This window comes from Tachyglossus aculeatus, unplaced genomic scaffold, assembly GCF_015852505.1.
Source record: "Tachyglossus aculeatus isolate mTacAcu1 unplaced genomic scaffold, mTacAcu1.pri scaffold_1_arrow_ctg1, whole genome shotgun sequence".
In the NCBI taxonomy this organism is placed as follows: domain Eukaryota; kingdom Metazoa; phylum Chordata; class Mammalia; order Monotremata; family Tachyglossidae; genus Tachyglossus; species Tachyglossus aculeatus.
The window spans coordinates 2,278,817-2,294,073 of NW_024044915.1; the positions used below are offsets into that span (position 1 = coordinate 2,278,817).

At 48.7% G+C, this 15,257-nt stretch overlaps 1 protein-coding gene across 1 annotated transcript; it reads right to left on the minus strand.

Moving 5' to 3' along the window:
- Positions 1-556: 556 nt before the first annotated feature.
- Positions 557-14,929, minus strand: LOC119923538 (vomeronasal type-2 receptor 26-like). The gene is given in 6 exon segments (XM_038742898.1): positions 557-1,054; positions 1,057-1,454; positions 2,095-2,218; positions 7,682-7,909; positions 9,895-10,695; positions 14,660-14,929. Coding segments are annotated over 6 exon segments (2,190 nt in total). The 5' UTR covers positions 14,801-14,929.
- Between the last annotated feature and the right edge of the window lie 328 nt (positions 14,930-15,257).

A 15,257-nucleotide genomic window follows, 5' to 3' on the forward strand; every position in this document is an offset into this window, starting at 1 on the left:
TCCACTGAGTAATGCTGCTTCTCCTAAAGAAGTCTTCACCTAAAGACTTAAGAGCAGAAGAGCTTCGGGTGAGATGAATATCTAAGGGCTTAAGGAGTGAAGACCCAAGTGAATAGCTGATGTAGAAAGTAGGGTGAATTGGAAAGGGAAATGGGGTTGATGCTTCCTTCCTCCCTGAGAGTTCTGTCCCACTGGGAAGGGTCTCCACCTTCCCATTCTGAGACGCTGATCCCCATTGTTCCCTCCCCCATCTGCTGCCCCAGGTTTGAGTGAACTCCAGCCCACTGTGGTCTCCCGCACAGCCAGCAGGTGATGGCAGATGACTCTGTGGGAGTCCCACCTGGAGGAGGAAAGAGTAAAGTAAGCCATGGGACGTACACTCCAATGATCCATAGAAGCACCCAGGCCTGACCTCTGATTCCGAATGGCCAGTGAACCTCTTCGGGATATCCCTGGCAGGATTTCTCTCTCCTTAGGTCCTGCCATTGTAAGAAAATTGGGGTAGAGAAAAATGTTAAGCAATAAACACAGCAGCCCTGAACTAATGTACCAGGGATCATTTCCTCTTCAACCACTCCCGGGTGTTCCTGTCAGGCTGCAGCAGGATGACATAGCACTTTGGGATGAAGATGCAGCCAAGAAGACCCGCACTGGAGGCCAGAATGGAGAAGATCTCTGTGGTCACTGCGGCATTGCCCTTGGTGCCCTGGTATGCTGGGAGGAAGGAGGCCCAGACGCTGCAGAACACCAGCATGCCAAACGTGATGAACCTGGCTTCATTGAAGCTGTCGGGCAGCCTCCTGGCCAGGAAAGCCACAATGAAGCTCACCAGGGCCAGAAAACCTAGGTAGCCCAGGACACAGTAGAAGGCAATCACGGAGCCCTCGTTACACTCTATGATAATGAGTCCGGGCTCAGAGCGTGTGTTCATCTCCGGGAATGGGGGAGCGGTGCCCAACCAGATCACACAGATGGTCACCTGGACCAGGGAGCAGGACAGGACTATTGAGATGGAGGCTCTGGGCCCCACCCACCTTCTGACTCTGCTCCCCCCAAGCTCGTGGCCCTGAAGGCCATAATCACGGTGACAGTTTTGGCCAAAATGGAGGAGATGGATACAGTGAACACGACGCCAAAAGCCGTTTGGCGGAGGAGGCAGGAGGCTGTGGTGGGTTGGCCGATGAAGGTCAGGGCACAGAGGAAGCAAAGTTTGAGGGAGATGAGGAGGGTGTAGCTGAGATTGCGGTTATTGGCTCGGACTATGGGGGTGTCTCGGTGCTTAATGAAGACCCCTAAAACCAGGGCTGTGAGGAGAAAGAAGGAGAGGGTCATGCAGACCAGGATCAGCCCCAACGGTTCTTTGGGGGACAAGAAAGTCACCACTTTGTGAAGGCAGCCATCTCTTGCAATGTTTGAATACTGATCTTCAGGGCACTTCACACACTGCTCCGAGTCTGAATGGAAAGAATCATTCAATCAATCAATCAATCAGTCAGTCAATCAGCACTTACTGTGTGCAGAATGCTATACTAAGTGCTTGGAGGAGTACATGCAACAGTTTGGGTAGACACGTTCCTTGACCAGAAGGAGTTCACAGTATAAAAAGGGAGACAGACTGTAAGATAAATAAATTGACAAATGATGTATATGCATGTAAGTGCTGTGGGGCTGAGGGTGGGATGAATATTGAGTGCCTTAAAAGAGGGAGGAAAAGAAAAAGGACCAGAGTCTCACCTCCCCCTACAGCACACATTTCGCTCCACCTAGGTCAGGGTCACAGCCCAGGCTGGGATTTTTGCCTTTTCATTAAACCTGACCCGTCTGGTCCAACACTCTCTCCCAAGCACCCCTGCCCAGTGCCGAGATTGTGCTTTCCATCCCTGCAGTCACCCCAGCCCATGGGCAAGGAAGCTGCTGAGTAAAAACTCCTGGACATCCCTGTCTGCATTCAGGCATGTCCATCTCTGGCCTGCCCCTTGGGCTTTCCCGTCAACTGTCTCTGGCTCCCCATGCCCTTCACCTGTCACCATCTGCCTTGTGCCCCACAGACTCTGGGTGAGTCCTGTGAGGAGCTGGGTCTCTGCACATATCTACCTATCTGGTTGGAAATCTCTCCCTCTGGGCACCTGACACAAAAATAGCAGCAGGCAGCCACCCCTTGCTGGGAGCGTTTTCGGAATCCTGGTCCACAGCTCCTGCTGCACTGCGAATGTGGAGCCTGAATTTTCGAGAAAGAGGATAGTGACAGTGAGAGTGGAGTTCCACAGTTCTAGACCTATCTAGGTGACCCTGGAGCCTCCAACCCAGAGGCTTCCCCACCACATCCCATACAGGTCTGAGCCCCAACAAAGGATGAGCTACAAGTGCCCCCTTATTCCACCTCCCCCCTTTCCCTTCTCCCTGCTAAGAGTCAAGGGTTTCAGGGGGTCGCGGCACCAGGTCCCACTTCTGATTCATTCATTCATTCATTCATTCATTCATTCATTCAATCAATCAATCGTACTTATTGAGTGCTTACTGTGTGCAGAGAACTGTACTAAGCGCTTGTGAAACACAAGTTTGCAACATATAGAAATGGTCCCTACCCAACAACTGGCTCACAGTCTAGAAGGGGGAGACTGACAATAAAACCAAACATGTGGACAGGTGTCAAGTCATCAGAAAAAATAGAATTAAAGCTAAATGCACATCATTAACAAAATAAATAGAATAGTAAATTTGTACAAGTAAAATAAATAAAGTAATAAATCTGTACAAACGTATATGCAGGTGTTGTGGGCAGAGGAAGGAGATAGGGTGGGGGGATGGGGATAAGGAGAGGAAATAGGAGGATCAGTCTGGGAAGGCTTCTTGGAAGAGGTGAGCTCTCAGTAGCGCTTTGAAGGGAGAAAGAGAGCTAGCTTGGCGGATGTATGGAGCGAGGACATTGCAGACCAGGGGGAGGACGTGTGCCTGGGGTCGACAGCAGGACAGGTGAGAACGAGGTACAGTGAGGGGGTTAGTGGCAGAGGAGTGGAGTGTGCGGGCTGGGATGTGGAAGGAGAAAATGGACGTGAAGCAGGAGGGGCGAGGTGATGGAGAGCCTTGAAGCCGAGAATGAGGAGTTTTTGCTTGATGCGTAGGTTGACAGGAAGCCACTGGAGATTTTTGAGGAGGGGAGTTACATGCCCAGAGCTTTTCTGCACATTGATGATTTGGGCAGCAGCGTGAAGTATAGACTGAAGTGGGGTGAGGCAGGAGGATGGGAGATCACAGAGGGGGCTGATGCAGTAATCCAGTCGGGATAAGATGAGGGATTGAACCAGCAAGGTAGCGATTTGGATGGAGAGGAACGGGCAGATCTTGGCGATGCTGCAGAGGTGAGACCGGCAGGTTTTGGTGATGGATTGGCTGTGCGGGGTGGACGAGAGTGTGGAGTCGAGGATGAGACCAAAATTGCGGGCTTGTGAGACAGGAAGGTTGGTAGTGCCGTCTACAGTAATGGGAAAGTCAGGGAAAGGACAGGGTTTGGGAGGGAAAATAAGGAGTACAGTCTTGGACATATTGAGTTTGAGTTTAGATGGCGGGTAGACATCCGGATGGAGATCTCCTGAACGCAGGAGGAGACACGAGCCTGAAGGGAGAGAGAGCGAGCAGGGGCAGAGATGTAGACTTGGGTGTCATCAGCACAGAGATGATAGTTGAAGCCGTGGGATAGAATGAGTTCAGCAATTGAGTGTAGATAGAGAACAGAAGAGGACCAAGAACTGACCCTTGAGGAACCCCTAGAGTAAGGGGATGGGAGGGGGAGGAGGAGCCCGCAAAGGAGACTGAGAATGAATGGCCGGAGAGATAAGAGGAGTACTAGGAGAGGATGGAGTCTGTGAAGCCAAGGTCGGATAGAATGCTGAGAAGAAGGGGGAGGTCCACAGTGTCGAAGGCAGCTGAGAGGTCGAGGATGATTAGGATAGAGTAGGAGCCATTGGATTTGGCAACAAGGAGGTCATTTGTGACTTTTGAGAGAGTAGTTTCAGTGGAATGTAGTGGGCAGAAGCCAAATTGGAAGAGGTCAAGGAGAGAGTTGGCATTGAGGAATTCGAGGCAGGGGTGTAGACTACTCTTTCTAGGAGTTTGGAAAGGAATGGTAAGAGGGAGATAGGGAGATAACTAGAAGGGGATGCTGGGTCAAGAGAGGGTTTTTTTAGGATTGGAAAGACGTGGTCATGTTTGAAGGCAGAGGGGAAGGAGCGAGTGGAGAGTGAGCAGCAGTTGCAGATGGAAGTTAAGAACGGGAGGAGGGAAGGGGCGAGAGATTTCATAAGATGAGAGGGAATGGGGTCTGAAGCACAGGTGGATAGAGTAGCACTTGAGAGGAGGGAGGAGATCTCATCTGAAGATACTGCTGGGAAGGATGGGAGAGGAGCAGAGAGGGTTGAGAGCAGGGGGTTGGAGAATGGTGAGGAGTGACTATGTGAAGCTCAGACCTGATGGAGTTAATTTTAAAAATGAAGTAGGAGGCCAGATCCCTGGGGGTGAGGGATGGAGGAAGGGGAGGAACAGGGGGCCTGAGAAGGGAGTTAAATGTACGGAAGAGCTGACGGGGATGATGGGCATGGGTGTCAATAAGGGAGGAGAAATGGATTTGCCTGGCAGAAGAGGTGGAAGAGTTAAGGCAGGAAAGGATAAACTTGAAGTGAACAAGGTTGGCTTGGTGTTCAGACTTTCGCCAGCAGCGTTCAGCAGCTCGAGCATAAGAGCAAAGGAGGTGGACAGTGGCAGGGATCCAAAGTTGTGGGTTAGTGGTAAGAGAACGGCGAAGGGAAAGGGGAGCGAGCAAGTTGAGTTGAGTAGAGAGGTTAGAGTTGAGAGATGTAATCTGGTCATCAAGATTCTGATCTGTGGTGGGGGTCCACCTGTGCGGACCCCGTGGTCAAGAGTGATGCTCAGGCATCCCTTCCTTCTCCCACCTTGGCTGACTGCAGAGAGGTGTCTTCAACTCTCGAACCTTGAATTCATAACTGCATCAAGAGAGATGTGTCTGAGAAACTGTGCTGGGAAGGTCCAAGGTTCTGAATAGATGAATGCGAAAGCATTTTCATTTTTCTGTGGCCCATCTTGGGGCTGACCTTGCAGTCCCGTAGTTCTCCCTGGAAAAATAGCTCTCTGCCTCCCACTGTGTCCACATCCCTTCCTGCGCTCTGAGATCCCCAGTTTCCCAAGCTATGTTGTCATGACCACAAATACACGGTCTCACTGTAAAATTGTGCGGATCACATTCCCCGGGTGACACTGTGGTCAGGGTGACTGACCCATTACCAGCTCCAGCCCAAGCAGGTGATCAGAGAGAATCCATGCCAGGTCAGGGCTCTCTCCTCATGAACCTCACACAGAATAAAACAATCCCTACTGAGCTAGGCCTAAGAGATGGCCGAGCAGAGCCACTTGCAACTGTCACAGCACCGCTGGGATAACCGATCCCCAGCTCCCATCAGGATCTATCCACTGCAGGATGCAGGGATCGAAACCGCAGCCAAGCTCCATCAGCATCCCCCTTGCTGGACTGTGACACTTTATCTCCAGGACCCCCTGGCACTGAGGGCAGGGAGCAATCTTGGCATTAGGCTGGCATCACATGGCATTATATGACAGGTAGAGGAGGAAGCACACCACCTTGGCTAATAATTGAACCCCTTCACCTAGAGATTGGGAAAATTGATAGGATCTCCTAGTCATCCCTGCTTCGGTCCTTGATTTAGTGCTTAATTGCCCCAGATGTGTCTGTCTGCAGTTCATTCATTCATTCAATCATAGTTATTGAGCACTTACTGTGTGCAGAGAACTGTACTAAGGGCTTGGGAAGTACAAGTAAGCAACATACAGAGACGGTCCTTAACCAAGAACGGGCTCACAGTCTAGAAGGGGGAGACAGACAACAAACCAAAACATGTAGACAGGTGTCAAAAGTGTCAGAATAAATAGAATTATAGCTATATGCAGATCATTAACAACAAAATGAATAGAGTAGTAAATATGTGCCAGTAAAATAGGGTCATATATCTGTACAAATATATGCAAGTGCTGTGAGGAGGGGAAGGAGGTAGGGTGCAGGGATGGGGAGGAGGAGAGGAAAAGGGGGGCTTAGCCTGGGAAGGCCTCCTGGAGGAGGTGAGCTCTCAGTAGGACTTTGAAGGGAGGAAGAAAGCTAGTTTGGCTGATGCGTGGAGGAAGGTCATTCCAGGGAGAGGATGTTGGCTGTGGGTCGATGGCAGGACAGGCGAGAACGAGGCACAGTGAAGAGGTTAGCGGCAGAGTAGTGGAGGGTTCAGGCTGGGCTGTAGAAGGAGAGAAGGGAGGTGAGGTAGTAGGGGGCGAGGTGGTAGAGAGCCTTGAAGCCGAGAGTGAGGAGCTTTTGTTTGTTTTGTAGGTTGATAGGCAACCACTGGAGATTTTTGTGGAAGGGAGGGATATGCCCAGAGCGGTTCTGTACAAAGATAACCCGGGCAGCAGAGTTAAGCATAGACTGAGGCGGGGAGAGACAGGAGGATAGGAGGTCAGAGAAGAGGCTGGTGCAGTAATCCAATCGGGATAGGATGAGAGATTGAACCAGCAAGGTAGCAATTTGGATGGAGAGGAAAGGGCGGATCTTGGCGATATTGTGGAGGTGAGACAGACAGGGTTTGGTGACGGATTGGATGTGTGGGGTGAATGAGAGAGTGGAGTCGAGGATGACACCAAGGTTGTGGGCTTGTGAGACGGGAAGGATGGTAGTGCCTTCTACAGTGACGGGAAAGTCAGGGAGAGGACAGGATTTGTGAGGGAAGATAAGGAGTTCAGTTCTGGACATACTGAGTTTTAGATGGTGGGCAGACATCTAGATGGAGATGTCCTGAACGCAGAAGCAGAAACTAGCCTGGAGGGAGGGAGAGAGAGAAGGTGCAGAGATGTAGATTTGGGTGTCATCAGCGTAGAGATGATCGTTGAAGCCGTGGAAGCGAATGAGTTCACCAAGGGAGTGAGTGTAGATCGAGAACAGAAGGGGAACTGGAACTGAACCTTGGGGCACCCCAACAGTAAGAGGATAGGAGGGGGAGGAGGAATCCACGAAAGAGCCTGAGAATGAACGGCCGGAGAGATAAGAGGAGAACTAAGAGATGACGGAGTCTGTGAAGCCAAGGTTGGATAGCTTGTTGAGGAGAAGGGAGTGGTCCAGTGTCGAAGGCAGCTGAGAGGTCGTGGAGGATTAGGATAGGGTAGGAGCCATTGGATTTGGCAAGAAGGAGGATATTGGTGATCTCTGAGAGGGTGGTTTCAGTGGAGTATAGGATATGGAAGCCAGATTGGAGGGGGTCTAGGAGGGAGTTGGAGCTGAGTTCCATCTACACCTCATAGTTTCAGATCATGCACCCCTTGAGGCCCAAACTCAGTGTCTCATTGCCATGTAAGTACTTTTTCCCAGCACCAGGTATTCATTCATTCATTTAATCGTATTTATTGAGCACTAACTGTGTGTAGAACTTTAAACCGAGCACTTGGAAACGTACAATATAACGATGAACAGACACATTCCCTGACCACGGCGAGCTTACAGTCTACAGTCTAGTTCCAGTGCTGCACACCCAGTAAGTGCTCCATCAATACAATCACGACTAGAAGCCTGGGACTACCACTTTGGGACATCCAGGCATTCCCATTGGCTGCTTACCTGAGAGGCTCCCCCAGGCCACATGATCATTGCCTCATCGATGATGACGTCTTGGTTGGGGGGTGCCTGGGGGTCCACCTCCCCGACTTTCACCAACTCACCATTTCCATTGAGAAAAATCACAAAGTTTAGAAGGTCAAATTTTGCAGCAGATCTGTGGTTCTCGTCCAGAATCACCAGTTCCCCGGCAGGGTTGTCAAACTGACCCTTTCTCAGAAACTCATGGAGCTGAAAATGGATAAAAGGAAATTCTAGAGACTTCTGACACCATGGGAGGTAAGATCAGCTGCAGTGGGGCTTTGGGGTGTCAGCTTGTTTGTTTGCATCACAATTCGTACCCATGACATTCTGACTCCCAGGCCCATGCTCTATCCACTGCGCCATGCTGCGTCTCCAAGTGGCTTACATTCCATGGGCCAGTCAATACCTTTCTTCCTCCCCGTTGAACTGTGGGCTCCATTTGGGACAAGGCCTGCATCTGACTTAATTATCCCTTATCTAGCCCAGTGTTTAATACAGTGCTGGCACCTAGTAAGCACTTAGCAAATACCATCACCAATATTATTATCATTATTATCATGACTTCCCAGGAAAACTGCCACAGGGAGGCAAAAGGGGAGACCTGGAGTCTGGGAGCAATCGTCCCACTGGAAGGGGATTTCTTCTTCCCCACCTTTGGCGCTGCTGACTGCTCTGCTTTTCTAGATCCCCCACCTTCCCCCTGGCCTCAGTCATTCAGCCCAGGAATCAGGAAAGTCTCTCTGTCTGTCTGTCTGTCTGTCTGTGTGTCTTTCTGTGTGTCTGTCTTTCTGTGTGTCTGTGTGTCTGTGTGTCTGTCTGTGTGTCTGTCTGTCTGTCTGTCTGTCTGTCTGTCTGTCTCTCTCTCTCTCTCTCTTTCTCTCTGTTTCCCGGCATGAAATGGAGGGCATGGAAGCAAACCCAGGGGCGGCAAACCTCCTCATGGGAATATTTTCCATCTCATCCATGCATAGACAAGGAGGAGGGAAGGGAGGGATATGTCTGCCTAACAGTGGAGGGAAGCCTCACCCTAGGTCCAGCGACAATGCCGACCTCTTTCATTCAGCAGTTTGTGGCAATCAGTAATTGGGAACTCTGCACTGGAGAGAGGAGGGCAGATGGCGATGATCACGATGATGAGGATGGTGACCCACGAAGCTGCATTCTGTGACCACCTCCCCAGCCTCGGTATCCCCAGTGGGATAATGTTGGTTATTCCAATTGATATGAGTTGTCCTTCAGGTTTGAGGAAGGCAGCACTGATGGTCCGATCTGGGGAGCACAGTGCCATCCAAAAATGCAGTCCCTTGTCATGCTGTTACGTTTAATGCTTTCAGTGTCTAGCACTGTGTTCTCTTCAACCTGCAATCGATCAACCACTGCTTAAGTAAGTATTGGGATCGATAATATTTGTGACTTACCAATTCTTCATTATGGGCAGGGAACATGTCTACCACCTCTGTTCTATGGCACACACCCAAGCACTTAATACAGTGCGTGGCACACAATAAGCACTCACTAAGTACCACCGAAGGATTGACTGATTTATATCTTCCTTTTTTGCCAGAATGTGTGAGGCTGGGACAGCTGATACCCCCGTGACTATTATTTAAACAAAACAATTTTCACTGGTCGAACTTTAGTTACAGTTTAACCAGATGCCCAGGAAGGACCTCTTGCATTAATCAATCAATCAATCAATCAGTCGTATTTATTGAGCGCTTACTGTGTGCAGATCACTGTACTAAGCGCTTGGGAAGTACAAGTTGGCAACATACAAAGACAGTCCCTACCCAACAGTGGGCTCACAGTCTAGAAGGGGGAGACAGAGAACAAAACCAAAACTGCATTAGTGCAGTGTTCCTCCTCTCTTACCCTCAATTGTATTTCAGTGAATTAATTTCTAGGACTCAGTCTCTGTACCCAGTCCTGTATATGCTAGACTATAATGGATGAGTCTTCTCACGAAGGTGTAAGTTTCGACCAGGCCCTACACGCCTGCACTTCAGCAGGCCCTTCCTCTTGTGACCTCTAGACTAAGGGCTCCTTGTGGACAAGAAATATGTCTACCAACTTTGTTGTAATGTACTCCCCTGAATGATTAGGACTACTGTCTGCACACAGTAAGCTCTCAATACACACCAATGATTAACTGACTGATTTTGCAGCCCCCTGGTCCAGCGGGGGAACATTACCTGCCACAGATGAGGAACCAGACAATCCTTGTTTCCCCGAGATTCCAGGTCTGAGCAGGACAGGAGCAACTCCTGGAGCCCCTGCGTGACAGCATACATGGCATTGTACACACTGTAACTCAGGGCAGACATCGTCAGGGAAAAATGGTGCACAGGCAACAACTCCAAGGAAGCGTTTTCTGAGCATTTTCTTCCACCCATTTCAGGAAATGAAAAGGAACAGTCAAAGGCAGACTCCCAGAACTCCTTCAAGACAATGATTTCTGGGTATTTTTCTGGTCTAACTGTCCGTAAAAAATCCCTGAAATGGGGAACTTCTTTAACAAGTTTTGCCATAGTGAAGGTTCCATGAAAGTTGTAGCTTGTTACTTTCTTAATGTTCAAAGTAAAGTCCCAGTGAAAGGTGGTGATCAAAACCATCTTGGACAGTCCAGATCTCTCTATCACATATCTCAGAAGGCTTAGGGACTCTGCATCCCCATAGGCAGCCATCACTGTGGCTGATGTAGCCGTGACCCTGTAGTAGACTTTCCAGGCTAAATAAATGTGGAAGTTCTCATTGGGGATCTTTATGGTAAAGGCTGCACAGACACCATTCCTGACCATCTCCCAGGTCACATCAGAGAGGAATCTCTCTCCTATCATATCATCTGACACCACCAGCCCGACCCAGGTCCAGCCAAAATGTACCATTAAACGGACCATCCCCCGAGGCAGAGAGGAGATCCTGGGGGCCACCTGATAGAGAGATGGAAATTGGGTCTTGTCGCTCAGGACCGGATCGAATGGGCCATAGGTGATCTGGGTAGAGAACAAAAAAGCTGATTGGGATGGGTGAGGATATTGGTAAATCCATCAAAAGAGTTTACTTAACTCCTTCTTTGGGAAGAGCACTGATCTTCCCAGAAGGAGTTAAGTAAACTCTTAGCCTTCCCAGACTGAGCCCCCTTTTTCCTCTCCTCCTCCCCAACCTCCCTGCCCTACCTCCTTCCCCTTCCCACAGCATTTGCATATATTTGTACAGATTTATTACTCTATTTATGTTACTTGTACTTATTTTCTATTCTATTGATTTTGTGAATGATATTTATATCACTTTGACACGTGTCTACATGGTTTGTTTTGTTGTCTGTCTCCCCCTTCTAGACTCTGAGCCTGTTGCTGGCTTGGGACTGTCTGTATATGTTGCCGACTAGTACTTCCCAAGCGCTTAGTACAGTGTAGTCCACACAGTAAGCACTCAATAAATACAATTGAATCAATGATCTTATCATTTGGGAAATGATTAAAAGGGCAAAAAACACAATACCTATCTTCAAAGAGATTTTCATCAATCAGTCATATTTATTGAACAATTACTGCATGCAGAGCACTGTACTCAGTTCCTGAAAGAGGACAATATAACAGGGCTGGCAAGCATGTTCTGTACCCACAGTGAGATAACAGACTAGGTCAAGAGATGGATGTTAAATTATATTATGGATATGTACGTAAGTATTTTGGGGATGAGGGCTGGGGTGAACCAAAGTTGCAGAGCCAACCAGAAAGGCTAGGGTGTAGGGGAAATGAGGGTCTGATCAGGGAAGCTTTCTTCGAAGACTCGTGACATTAGCAAGGAAATGTGGACAAGGAAAGTGATCATTTTTCAGATAGGAAGGAGGAGAGAGTTATGGGCCAGAGGCAGGACATAGGCAAGAGGCCAGCAGCAAGATAGATGAGATCAATGAACAATGATTAGGTTGACATTAGAGGATGGACGGTATGGGCTCGGTTGTAGTAGTAAATCAGCAAGGAAGTAGAGGCAGTAGGTGCAGACAACTCACTTATAGAGTTTGGAAAGGAATGTTAGGAGGAGATGAAGCTATAACCAGAGGGAGCTGAAGGGTCAAGGAGGGTTATTTTCAGGAGAGGGAATATATGAGCACGTTTACGAGCAGTGGGGAAGAAGCCATTGGATAATGAACAGGTGAAGATGGTGGTCAACAAGGAAAAAAAGGAGAGGTCATGTACTGCAACAAGATCCAAAGAAAAAGGGTCAGAAGAACAGGTAGAAGGGGTAGAGTTTGAGAGGAAGCAGGCGATCACCTCTTGGGACACTTCAGGGAAAGATGAGAAGTTCAAAAAAGGAGTGGGAGAGAGTGGGACTGGACAGGACCAGGGAGGATTTTAGGGCGATTATGCTTGATTATTTCAATTTTATCCACAAAGTTCATAGCCAGGAGAGGGACTAAAGATCGTTGGGATTTGAGGAGGGACTTAAATGTCTGAAACACCTGGAAAAGACAATGGGCATAGGGGTCAATCAGTATGGAGCAGGATTGCTGTCTGGCAGGGGAAAGGGCAAGATAGAGCAGGAAAAGATGCATTTGGCATGAACTAGGTTGGCCTGATATCTGGATTTCTGCCAGCACCGTTCCATGTCATGTCCACGGGAGCAAAGGAAGAGTGCTATGGAGGTAATCCAGTGCTTTGGATTAGTGGTAAGATAATGGTGAAGGGATCGAAGAGCAAGTGAGTTGAGACCATTAGAGAGGAGGTGTTGAGGGTGTCAATTTGTGCAACAGGGTAGGTAGTTTGGGTATGGAGACCAAGTGGGACACGATGACTTGAGAATATTGGTGTGGATTAACAGATTGACCGTCTCTATGGGGGAACACCTCAGATGACCAAGTTGGGTTGGGAGGATAGAAGTCAGATGAGGAGCTTTCAATTGAATACATTGTGGTCTAGTGGAAAGAGCACGAGGCAGGAAGACAGAATCCCTGGGTTCTAATGCCAGCCCAAGTCTCGTTGGCAAGTCACTTCACTTCTCTGGGCCTTGGTTCTCATTGGGCATTCAAAAAACATATTCTCCCTACTACTAATACTACGAGCTTCATGTGGGACCTAATCATCATTAACATCTGCAGCACTTAGTACAAGGTTTGACCTATAGTAAGCACCTAAAAATACCACAATTGTTAGTAATTTTCATCATAAATTTCAGAGTTGGGGAGAGTAGAGTTGGTGAGGGTAGAATTGGTGAGGGTCAATAGCGAGGATGAGATCGAGTGTGTCCAAGCTGTTGAGTGGGTAAGATGGGATGGAGCAGGAGGTCAAGGAGCGAAGGAGTGAGAGGGAACGGTCAGCAGAAGGGTTATCGGGAACATCCACATGGATATTGAAATCCCCAAGGATGAAGGGAAGCTTTCTCATGATAGACCAGGGTTTTCATAGACTGCATTTGGCTAACAGGAGAAATTAAAGCAAAATTATCTACAGATAGGCAGTTCGATGAGGAGACTGATATAAGAGCATTCCTAGAAAATCTCATGCCAGGCATGCGGGTCTTTGTAACAGGGAGAAGAGTGGTGTTACCAGTCCTGATAGGAAACTTAGGCAGAGGAATGGATACAGGAGGGAAACTGAAGAATTCAATTTCATTCTTATGAAACTGAGGCTTCAGAGAGACATCCCTGTGCAGATCCCTGGAAGTCAAGTGGAAATGTTAGATTGACAGAGGATGTGGGAACTTAATGCTATGAGACTGATTGGAGAGTTACTGCTTGGCCTGGGTAGCTGAAGCCATGGGAGGGGAGACGCTCTCCAAAAGTAGTGAGTGCAAAGTGAGAAGAAAAGGGGAGAAAGAACAGAGTTTTCACTCTGCTTCCCGCATTATCTTTGTACAGAAATGCTCTGGGCATATCACTCTCCTACTCAAAAATCTCCAGTGGTTGCCTGTCAATCTACGAAGCAAGCAAAAACTCCTTACTCTCGGCTTCAAGGCTCTCCATCACCTCGCCCCCTCCTATCTCACCTCCCTTCTCTCGTTCTACAGCCCAGACCGCACCCTCTGCTCCTCTGCCTCTGAGCTCCTCACTGTGCCTCGTTCTTACCTATTCCACCGTCGACCCCCAGCCCACGTACTTCCACTGGTCTGGAATGCCTTCCCTCCACATATCCACCAAACTAGCTCTCTTCCTCCCTTCAAAGTCCTACTGAGAGCTCACCTCCTCCAGGTGGCCTTCCCAGGCTATGGACCCTTTTTCCTCTCCTCCTCCCCATCCTCCCCCTCTGCCCTACCTCCTTCCCCTCCCCACAGCACTTGTATATATTTGCAAAGATTTATTACTCTATTTGTTTTACTTATATATATATTTACTATTCCGTTTATTTTGTTAATGATTCTGACACCTGTCTGCACGTTTTATTTTGTTTTCTGTCTCCCCCTTTTAGACTGTGAGCCCATTGTTGTGTAGAGACCGTGTCTATATGTTGCAGACATGTACGTCCCAATCCCTTAGTACAGTGCTCTGCACACAGTAAGCGCTCAATAAATACGATTGAAAGAATGAAGGAATTAATGAATGATACCCACATGTGTATCCCCTTTCCCTGGCTACTGTATGCTCTGCTGACTCCATGCCCCACACATATCTTTCCTTTTAACGTTTCTTCTTAACCCTTTAAAAGGGAAAATTGCAGAATAGACAGGGAGTGTACTAGGAGCCAGAAAAAAACAACAGTGGAAATGAGTGAGACAGAAATTCACTTGAAAGTTTGCATACTCTGGATAAATGAACCCTCAGGACCTGGCTTGTCCTTAAAGCACACACAGCGCTAGGTTGTGTCTGAAAAACTGCTCCTTCCTAGGAACATCCCTTCTGAACAGGTAGTGTGGGATTTAAAGAAGTGAAGGGAAACTCTCTTCCAAAAGACATGTCTCCAATCTGGTAATTTCTTATCTACATAGGGATGCCACCAGACTAGCTGAATGGCCTCCTACCTGTGGGAGCTTGTAGAGTCCCAGAATGCTTGCCATGCTGATAGACAGGGCAGATGTAGCTCCTCCGATGACAGCCACGGACTTTTCCTGTCTTTCACAGCTGTAGTTAGGGATGGTCTGTCGTCCTCCCGACAGCCACATTAAGGCACCCTCTATGGCTCTATCAGCATGGTGGTAGTTTTCGTGGATGTGGAACCTCAGGGACACATTGGATAAAAGGCCAGGATCCTTGTTGATCTCCTCCACAGCAAACAGCAGGGCCAGAAAGTGCTGGAAGTCTTTGTAAACCCAACTGAAATGAGGCAGAAGTGCTCACCCCCAGGGTCCACCCTGAACCTCCACCCTGTATTACAGGGGACAATTACTACAAAGTGAACAGATTGGGTAAAAAGTCCAGTGGCAGCAAGCATCACCCGGCCCAGGATCCTGAATCACCTGTAACAGCCACCCTGCATCCCCTTCTGCATCACCCGCCCCAAGTCTTCCCTGGCCTTAAGCCACAGCTCTGGGGAATTAATCTCTCGTATCTGGTGGATACGAGGTGAGGGAGGGAGAGGAAGGAGTGGAGGGAAATATTTCTCCTTCTAACCCGAGATGA